The sequence below is a fragment of the Phocoena sinus genome, chromosome X (assembly GCF_008692025.1).
Source record: "Phocoena sinus isolate mPhoSin1 chromosome X, mPhoSin1.pri, whole genome shotgun sequence".
Classification (NCBI taxonomy): Eukaryota; Metazoa; Chordata; class Mammalia; order Artiodactyla; family Phocoenidae; genus Phocoena; species Phocoena sinus.
The window spans coordinates 48,005,706-48,015,677 of record NC_045784.1 but is presented as its reverse complement, the minus strand read 5'-3'; the positions used below and the strand labels follow the sequence as shown (position 1 = coordinate 48,015,677).

Below are 9,972 nucleotides of genomic sequence, written 5' to 3'. Positions count from 1 at the left end.
GTCTCACCCAAATTTCTCAAAAGGAGAGTCTATACTTGATGTTCAATCTCCTCTATTTTTCTGCTCCAGACTTGCCCACCTCAGGGCTCTTCTTCAAAGTGTGTCTGTCCTCTATGCCTATAATCCCCATGACTCTTCACACCACTGCAATCCTGCCTGCTCTATAGGCTAGAGATGGGGCCCAACCTATCCTAGAGAAACATGCTAATTTTGCTCTAATTTTACTCTATTTGACAATGTCACCTAAAGCTAAGCACAGATTGAGGTGGAAACTTTCCCAATTCATTTTAAAATGTGATACCAAAATGTGACAGCCCACCAAAAAAAGCAATAAACTCAGAAATGGCAAATAGATTTAATGTAGAGTGTCAATTTCAATTGATTGATAGTGGCTGCCTAGAGTGCTGTGTTGAGTAGGTTTCTGAGGATGCACCCTGGCTCGAAGAGAAAGACTGCTGGGATTAGGAATATCTGAAAACACAAATAAAAGAAAATCAAAAAGTCAATTGATATCCACCAAAAAAGAAGGAATAAAATGCCAAAAGTAGTGTTTTCTCACACTCTCCATGTGGTCCTCCAACCTTGGCCTTCCTATAACCACCCAGCTCCTCATCCCATTCCCATGAGGCCCGGCTTCCCCCAAGTCAAGTCTAAATAGATACCTGAAATCTCACTTGTAGGAGAAACCACAGGCACCAGAGTTGCCACTGGTGCTGGCACCAGCTCCACCAAGGCCCGCGAAGAGCCCAAACGTGAGAGTGGCTGTCAGGCTGGTGCTAGCACCAAAGCTGCCACTGGCACTGGCACCAGCGCTGGCACTACCACTCTCCTGGGCTTTGGCTTTAGCTTCAGCTCCCGTCTGGATCCGGGCTTTGGCCCAGGGTCCAATATCAGCTTCGTCCCAGTTGCAGGGCCCAGCAGCATTCTCAGAGCCGAGCCCAATGCCCATCCGAGCTCTAATCTCAGCCCTTGCCTTGGCTTCAGCTGCAGCCTCAGCCGCAGCCTTCATATCTGCTTCCACTGCCTCTCGGTACTGAGCTGCCCATTCCTTGGGATCCTTCTTTTGTACCTGAAACAGGAATAACAACCATCTGAAGGATCAGAATCTGAACACTGAGCGCCTACAAGATGCAAATTATAGTAATACAATAAATACTACTAGTAATTATATACCTAATATTCCATCCCTGCTCTGACACTTACTATCTCTGCGACCTTGGACGTAACACCTGACAACCTCTCTGAGCCTGAGTTTTCTCATCTGCAGTAAGGCAATGACATGTCAGTTGTAAGGATTAAACTATTCAGATAGAGTGTTTGCACATTAATACAGGCTTCAGAATGTTCATGCATGAGCTGCAGGTTGCTCTGCACACAGCCTACCCTAAACAGTGGCACCCCATGCTCTTGATGTGCCAGGCTTGGACAGCTCTCCAATTACCTTGCAGGCAAACTTGAGGACTTTCATCTTGCTGGTCTCATAGTAAGAGCGCAGGCCCCAGAAGAACTCATACTCAGGCGGATTGCTATTAGGGACTCTGGCATAGTCCAGGTACCTTGAAAAGAGAGGTTCAAAGCCTTTATGTCTGTAAGACCACTCGTGGCCCACTCATGCATTTAGGTGGAAAACTCCCCACTAAATACTGCAGCTTTTCTTCCAATATTCAGCCCTATCTCACTGGTCCTGCCCAGCAGCCACGTGGAGGTGCAGGGGGCACGTGTAGGGTATTTGTTCATAGGAAGGCCACGAGTTTTGTGCCCCTTGTCACAATAACCCAGGTTCCTGTTGGGTGTGTTGTAAACAGAGGAGCTATTTCTTCAGGCCCCCTGCTCTGAGCACATCTCACCATGGGGCTCGTCCATGGCCTGGCTGAACCCTGGGACAGTCCACCCTAGGAAATGACTGTACAGGAAGAAACAGTCAACCAAGAGCAGTGGACTCCATGCATACTCTCGACCATTTGTATGTGAGCCCACAGGTGTGTGCTGGTACACCTGTATGAGTGCACACATGTTCTCCAAGGACCAAGAATAGGGTGGGCCCTGGCCAGAAAAGTCAGGAGGTCTGGGCTTCAGGTCCAAATGAATCCTTTACCAGCCAGAGCCATGCTCAGGCTTCCACTCTCTGAGCCCTAGGCTCAACTGATACAGGGGATGAGGTGACAGCAGCTATTCTGCAGGGTAGTTATGAAAATGAAATGAGATGTACTAGTCAAGACCCCAGCACAGTATGTGGCTGCTTAAAGCTACCATTCTATGGCATTTCTTTATGGAATTAATTTCTATGAAGCCCTAGCTAGCATAGTAAAAAAGAACCAAGGTATTGGGGCCAGGATCTAAATACAACTCTTCCGTTTGCTACCTGTATAATAACCCTGAGCAAATTACTTCACCTCTCTGAGCTTCAGTTTCCTCATGCGTACAATACTGGTGATGACAATCCCTCCCTTGAAGAATTGTTCCAAAGGTATATGTGAGAGTACAAGTAGGTCAGGAAATGTGTGCTTCTGTTCTCTGCCACTACCTCAGGAATAAACTACCACCTGCATACGCACACATATGCATATGCACATGCACCACAGCTTTATTACTCAGTTCTAAGACAGGCAAAATGCATGGAACACAGGAACACTAGACAGACACTTACTTCTGCTTCACAAACTCATCAGTAATGAGCTTCTTCACATCCCCAAAAAGCGAATGATGTATCCTGACAGCACAAAATGATAAAATACATACATACATACATAATTACATACATAGATAAATATAATTGGGGCTGTTGCACTTCCCAGATGTGGGCAGAGACATTTCCAACATGGAAAAGAGGCTTCCAACATAAGATGGAAGCTCCACAGAAGCCCAAGAGTCAGTGAGACAGACAGCAGAGTTCAGGACCATTTCCCCATCCACCCAGGTCAGAACCCTGGACCCTCTACCCAGTCCAGCAACCCTGCCCACTCCACCAGATCACCAGGCTGATGCAATCCTGGGACCATCTTCTCTTGCCAAAGGACAATACAGACAGCAAGCACTGACAGAGCCCAATCATACCCAGGGCGCAGCCCCAACTTGCGCAGCACCTCCCAGATGACAGCTGCAAGGGGAGGCAAAAGGAAACAGGGATAGAAAATGAACATGTGGAATTCCGACCATGACCCCCCATTCAGCTGCCAGCCCAGCCACTCACCCTCACTGGACCTATTTCCGTTCATGAAGATGATGCTAAGAAGCACCATGAGGAGACCCAGCTTTGGTGAGTCCTTGGTCCTAGGGGAATAATGGGACAGAGAGAAGGTTTACATCCAGCAGCCATCTGCAAGAAAACACACCAGCCAGCTCACTAGGCTAGCTTCTCCCAGATTCTTCACATATGAGAGAATCCTGCCCAGTCTATGCTTCAAGCTCTATGTGACCCTGGGCAAGGCACTTAGACTCTCCTATTCATAAAATGGGAAAATCACATTCTCCTCTCCCCAGGTTGCTGAGAGGATAGAATTGTACTTGTACTTGTCAACCCAGTACAACCCGGACACCCAGCCAATGTGAGTCCCTTCTTGCTCTCCCAGACCCCTCAGCTCCAAGAGAATTCTACGTAGAGCCCCACTGATGCTCCCGCCCTTCAAGCATCATGAGCCACTCATACCAGGAAGCCCTCCTGTGAGAACCATTCTACCAAGGCCAACAGGAAGAGATAAGCAATGACAGGTCTGCTTTCCTGGGAAGCTTCTGGAGAAACAAAAAGCCTGACAGTAGGAGTGCCCTGCCCCAGGCTTCTACACCCTACAGTAAATCATAATCAGGTATCACTATTGTGTGCAGGGCTCCAACTACGTGCAGGAGCTGGAATAGGGGTTTTTAGGCTCTGTCTTTCCTGACTTCCTAAGGGGATGTGGGGAGAGGACAGGGATGGAGTAGTACCATGGGCAAAAGCAGAAGCCTCCCTCCCACCCCAGCCCTTTCCCAGCTTACGTTCCCAGTATGCCTGCATCAGTGGGCTCTAAGGTGCTGAGAAGAATGTACAAGTGGTCATTCTTATCAATTTCCTTTAATTGGATCCCAAATACCTGCAGATGTGGAAAACAGCTTGTGAGATCACAGAATTCAGCTTTCTGGGCATCCCACAGTTCCCCCTGTGCCTAGGTGTGTGTGTGTGTGTGTGTGTGTGTGTGTGTGTGTGAGAGAGAGAGAGAGAGAGAGAGAGAGAGAAACATCAGTGAGATAATGCACTTAAATCACTTAGCTGAGTGGCCAGCACATGGCAAACAGGCAGCAAATGCATTATTTTTAATCAACATCATCTTTGTGATTAGTGGGAATCTAGGCAGCCAGAGAGTGGGGAATGAAAGGGAGAAAGAACATCTGAAATACATTATAGGACATGTCCAGCAGTGGACAGAAGTCAGGACTAAGCTGGGTGGCTTGGGTCCTAGCTGTGATTTTACCACTGACTTACTGTGTGACCTCAACCTAGTCTATGCCCCTTGCTAGGCCACTGTCTGCCCATCTGCACAGTGATGGGGCTGGATTAGTCTCTGTGGTACCCCCCAGTAAAGACATGTACACCTTTGTTTGATTCGAGGCTACCCCATTGCACCCATCCCCGAGGTCTGCCCCTTCACCTTCTCCAAGGAATAGCCTGCTCGTTCAATGATTTCAGGGTACACATCAGTGTATTCTTTGATGATGTCCTTCAGCATGTCTGCAAGGGGAGAGTGTTGCGAGCACCTGGGCAGAAGTGAGGCCGGGTGGCCCCCATACCCAAACTAAAGACCCTTTACCAACCATGCTGTGGGTGGCATAAACAGGTTCTGAGCTAATGAACAGAGATACTACTACTGCCAAATTAGAACTTTAGGAGGACATAAGTGGGAGCAGGAGAGCAAGAAATGCCCTCAGCACATGGGGGAGAGGGCAATGGAGAACAGAGCTGGGGGAAGGGAGGGTTAGTAGAACTCTACCTGAGCGTTTGATGGGAATCTTTGTCTGGTCTTTAACCAACAGGTACTTCACCAAATCATTGGCCTGGGAGAGGAGGAAAAGATGGAATGATCAAAACATGCTTGCAGAAGACTTGAGAGGATGGCAGAGAAGAGGGCAGGCAAAGCAGTGAATAACGCTGAGTGGAGAGGACAGGTTTCTTACCCTCCCTTGCAAAAGGGCTACATCCCGAGGTGGTGGTGTTTCAGGCTCTTGGGATGACTGGAGCTTAGCAGCTCTGCGGCGAGCCTTCCCCCTACGGGCCTTAGGTGACCTCAGAGAAAGCAAAGCTCTCCGGGCCCAAGCAGCCAACCGAGTCCTTGATGCCCTGCGGGCCCAAAAGGCTATGGGGCCCCTTGAAGCCCTGCGGGCCATTGAGGCCATTAGGGCCTTTGAGATCCTTCGGCCGCCCGTGGTTCCAGAAGCCTGACTCTGGTCACTGCTGCCATCCTCTTCCCCATTCAGATGCTTCACCTGCATCAATGAAGAGCAAGCACAACATTGCCAGATGATGCAGATGGTCCTTTTTCCTCATCTTCTCTCTTCCTGAAGTCCCCTCTAATCCCACTCTTGTAGTAACAGCCTGAGTCTTGGATTTGTCTTTCACTGTTTTCCAAGCAGGAGTTTCATCTTCCCACCAGGCCAGGAGCAACACAAGGATGGGGCCTGAGGCTTCTCCTCCTCTTGTGTGCACCACTGGCTCTGCTTATACCATCCTGGACACGACACTCCACCTCTCTGGGACTCAGCTTCCTTCTCTACAAAACTAGATTACTTTCAGGATTTAATGAGATAACCTGTGTGAATGTGCCTAGCTCAAGGCCTGACATATGGTAGCTACTATGTAAATATAAACTGCATTTCATTCAGATTGCAGCTGTTCGTATTCCTGTCTCATGTGCCCACCAGTCTGTGAGCTTTCTGAAAACAGGAATTATATCACATTTCTCTTAGTGTCCCGCCACAGCCTTGATGAGCTGAGGGAACTTTCTAAAGGTTTATAGAACCATGAACCAACTGAGAGAAACAGAAAGGCAAGGGTCTTACCTTTCGGGCTTTCTTGGCCTTGACCTTGGGCCGAGTATCCTGATTCTCCTGAGCCTGTGCAGCTGCACCCTCAGGCTCAGGTTCATCTGCCAGAGCCTGAGAGGCAGCAGCCTCAGTCTCCAGGGTCTTTGTATTGACCTTCGTATCAGCCCCACAGCTGACCTTTTTGGTCTCAGTAGCAGGCATTGTCACAGCCTGAGGGTCAGTATTCTGCACCTTGGTGTCAGCTGCCGGATTCTTCGCTTCAGCTGCCAGAACCTGGGTATCAGTCAGCTTAGCGGTAGCTGAGGCCTGAGTGGCAGATACCTCCTGAGCCTCTGTGGCCTTTGAGACCTCTGTGGTCTTTGAAACTCCTGCAGCATTTGAGACCTTCATGGCCTTTGAGACCTCTGGTGCCTTTGAGGCCTTCGGTGCCTCTGAGACCTCCAAGTTCTGGGTCACTGTCAATAGGGTCTGCATCTTCAAGCCACGGTCCTCTTCTGAAGCTTCAGCCTGCAAGAGGAAGCAGGGAAGCTCACAGACCTTCTCCCCACCCCCAACTAGGCAAATGGCCCCAAAATTCCAGGGCCTCACTTCTCTGACCTACACTAACTCCTACTTGCAGTGTGCTCTGACCACCTCAGCCCAACAAGGCCTCCCTTTCCTCTGAGCAGAAGAGGGGCGGGCCTACCCTCCCTCCCGCCTTCCTTCCTCCCTCCTTCCTTCCCTCCTCCCTCCCTCTACTTGGGGGAGGGAGGCGGCAACGAAGCAGGGAGGTAGATGGAGAAGGGCTGGGATGGGAGGGGAGGTGCCAAGAGATTTGGGGCAGCAACAGGGGCTGGAGAGCAAATGCAGCTAGGGAGAGGGCAGAAGAAGGGCTTACCTGGAAGTGGGCTGGACCCGTACCACTCTCGCTTGTGTCAGCCATGTCTCAAGTTGCCCTGGCAAGAGCTGAGCCTGAAGGAGAGAAGGCCTGGGTTAATAGGCGAGCTCACTTAACGTCCTCTCTCCCGCTCGGCCTGGAGGCTGATACCCACCTTCCCTAGGGTCCCAATCCCAAACCCTCTCCCCACCCCCCCCAAGGCCCCCGTTCTCAAATTCAGTAATCCAGAGCGCCTAGATCTCAATTCTCTGCAGCCGTACCCTCCCCTACTCCAGGAAGATGTGCCAGCGCGGCAGCTCTGAGGACCCCGCCCCTTTTCCCAGTGCACACCCCCCCCAGCCGCAAGTCGACAGTGCGCATGCGCATCCGTTGCAGGGCCCATCTCAGCCCCGCCCGCTTTCCCAGCAGAAGCTTTCTTTGATGTCCACCGTGCACATGCGCATTTGGCAGCTGGCTTGTCTCCAAACTGGCCTTTCACTACACGCCCCTTTCCAGAGATCCATAGTGCGCATGCGTAAATAGAGGCTCAGTCCAGTACCTTTTTCCTACACGCCCCTCTCCAAGTTCGTAGTACATTCGGTCCCGCCCCCTCCCCAACAAGCCTCTCTCTCAAATTGTCGCAGCGTCTGGGGGTCCAGGCCCCTCCCCTACTGACATCCAGCCCAAGTCCACTGCACCGTCCGGTCCCGCCCTTTTTCATAATACGCCCCCCTCCAAACAGGGGCCAAGCGCATCTTGGTTCCGCCCCTTCCCTAATACACCCCCCTCCTCAAATCAGTATTGAGCTAGTGATTCCATCTTGGGCCCAGCCAAACAGGGTCCTGTCCCCTCCCTTCCCGGCCGGATGGATCCGGTATGATCCGGTCCTTAGAGCAGGATTTCTCCAGATCCCAGAGGGTGGGGCCGACCCCTCCCGGGCTCGGATCCAGAGCTGGGCCCCCCTGCTCACCTCGTCCTTCTACTACTCCTGAGTGCGTCTACTCTACTCCCTCTGAGCCCCTCATAAACTCAGACTGCCCTCCCCCCTCCAGGCCGGAAGTGGTCCCGCCCCTTTCCGCCTCCCTAGGGGGCCTCCGTCCCAGCCAGTCTGCCCTTCCCCCCCCCCCCCCCCCCCCCCCGCCCGCTCCTCATTCCTTATCCCCCACTCCGTACCACTCCGTATTCCCTCTGCCTTGTTCCCTGCTCCCTATTTCTCCATCGCCGTTCCTATTTACCCCACAGAATTCCGGATTCCCATTCCTTACATCCTCCTTCATGCTACCATTGCACCCCCTCCCCCAGTATTCCTTAACCCTTCTCTACATCCCCTGTTTTCTTCTCTTAATTTCCACTTCCTCTCAGTATTCCCCTTCCCCCTCATATTTCTCCATCCACCATTCAACACGCCCGGTTCCCAGTTTTTCTCCCCCTCTCCCTCAACTAGCCTCTGCTCTCCAGTCCATACAGCCTACTACTCTCTCGGTCGTCTTCGTTGCCTACATCCCACTCCGAGTAACCTCTCCCCTAGCTGCAGTGGTGCAGTAAAAATTGACCACCTGCCTGGCTCTAGGTTCGAGGGGACTGGAACCACTGTCTGGAAACCCCAATCTCAACGTCCCTCACCTTGTCCTCCAGCGAGTCCGGAATTCGTCTGCCCTCTCTCAGTCCCTCTCGAAGTCTCAGCCTTCTGGACTAGAGCTGCAGCCAGCCCAGCCCAGCCCAGCCCAGCCCCTTTCCGCAGCCCCCTGCCACCCCCCTTCTCCTTCCTCGGGGGTGGGGCAATGGGGCCCAGCTCAGGGCTGTCTGACGCCGAAGCCCATGTTTATGCCACTGTACCAGGCTTGGTCTGAAGCCATTCCAAACCAAAACCACCGCCTCAAAGCGATTCATTCATTGAATATGTTTATATATATATATATATATATATATATATATATATATTGCTTATTGCAAAAGTAACATGTTGTAGTTGTGAAATTTCAAATTATGCAGAAATATGTAACATACCAATGAAAGGCTACCCTTATCTCATGCCCCAGAAATAACCACTACTAACGTTCTGATATACATTCTTCCAGATTTGTTTCTATTTATATACTAATTATTTGGGTTTTCTCCCCACAAATGGTACACTATACCTACTGTTCTGTGACCAGGGTTTGTTTTATTTTTTCCCAGTTATATATTTTAAACAGCTTTCCATAGTGCACATTTTTCTTAACTGCTCCATAATCTTTTCTCTGTAAATGTCCCATAATGTATTTAACCAGTCCAGGATACATAGACATTTAGATTGTTTCCATTTTTTATTTACTATTACAAGCAGTGCTGACTCCATTTTGATACAAAACTTGTCAACTTTAAAAAGATACACAGAATAACATTTCCACCAGCAATGTCTCTTGCATGTTTATGTGTTGCATATACTACAAATATTTTTCATGTTATTTAGGATAATATTTGCTATACAAAAAGGATTAATTATTATGTAGTGAAATGTATCAGGTTTTCCTTTACCATGACTAGATTCTGCTTCATGCTTAGAGATGCTTTCCACACTCCTGTTATAATAATCACTGCTTTTATTCCAAGCAGTTTTATGGCTTTTTTATTTACATTTAAATGTTTGATCACTCCAACATTTATTTTGTATAAAGATTAATTATTTTCCAAAAATATAGCCTCATCCCTACACCATGTGCAAATTAATCCATCTTTTCCCCCACTGATTTGAAATGGCACCTTTACCACGTAATAAATTCACATAAGTATCAATAATTGGGTCTATTCAAGAGAACAAAATAAGATGTATAAAAAATTGAAAGTAGACAACATTATCATTAATTACAGAGTATATGAATGCAGACCTGGACAACCTGAGAGCATCAATTAATGTTGTTAGAAACCATAATAAAAGTCAACACAGTGATCAGTTATAGGATTAATATTCAATATGTTTCCTATATCAAAAGTAATTCAAATGGTTATGTCTTCTGCTTTATGAAGTCACCTTTTCCTCTATTAAGCAAATAAAATATGAATCCCTATGTTCTATGGACAATTCAACATACACATGCACACATACTTCACAGATATTCATGGTG

General features: G+C 49.0%; 2 protein-coding genes and 1 non-coding gene across 9 annotated transcripts in view; 1 reads left to right on the top strand and 2 right to left on the bottom strand.

Moving 5' to 3' along the window:
* Positions 1–336: 336 nt before the first annotated feature.
* Positions 337–8,591, bottom strand: LOC116747859 (melanoma-associated antigen D2). 7 transcript variants are annotated; one of them, XM_032620445.1, is made up of 13 exons: positions 8,492–8,591; positions 6,890–6,963; positions 6,028–6,519; positions 5,146–5,454; positions 4,962–5,025; positions 4,623–4,702; positions 3,973–4,067; positions 3,191–3,270; positions 3,055–3,097; positions 2,648–2,710; positions 1,442–1,556; positions 663–1,069; positions 337–471 (listed from the first exon to the last, which is right to left on the bottom strand). In XM_032620445.1, the coding sequence occupies exons 2-12, from the start codon at positions 6,932–6,934 to the stop codon at positions 671–673; spliced, it is 1,785 nt and encodes a 594-aa protein (XP_032476336.1). In that variant the 5' UTR covers positions 6,935–6,963; positions 8,492–8,591; the 3' UTR covers positions 337–471; positions 663–670. The 7 variants fall into 7 exon arrangements, with proteins under 7 accessions (XP_032476336.1, XP_032476342.1, XP_032476338.1 ...); XM_032620451.1 differs by having other exon boundaries at positions 6,190–6,519; XM_032620447.1 differs by lacking the exon at positions 8,492–8,591 and adding an exon at positions 7,839–7,929.
* On the bottom strand, positions 1,717–1,845 carry LOC116748196. Its single transcript, XR_004348207.1, has one exon. It is a non-coding gene; the product is annotated as a small nucleolar RNA SNORA11 (small nucleolar RNA).
* ITIH6 (inter-alpha-trypsin inhibitor heavy chain family member 6) overlaps positions 7,734–9,972 on the top strand; it is a 49,891-nt gene continuing 47,652 nt past the window's right edge. Inside the window, 1 exon segment of the mRNA XM_032618905.1 lies at positions 7,734–7,742. Within this exon segment, the coding sequence (XP_032474796.1) occupies positions 7,734–7,742 (9 nt within the window).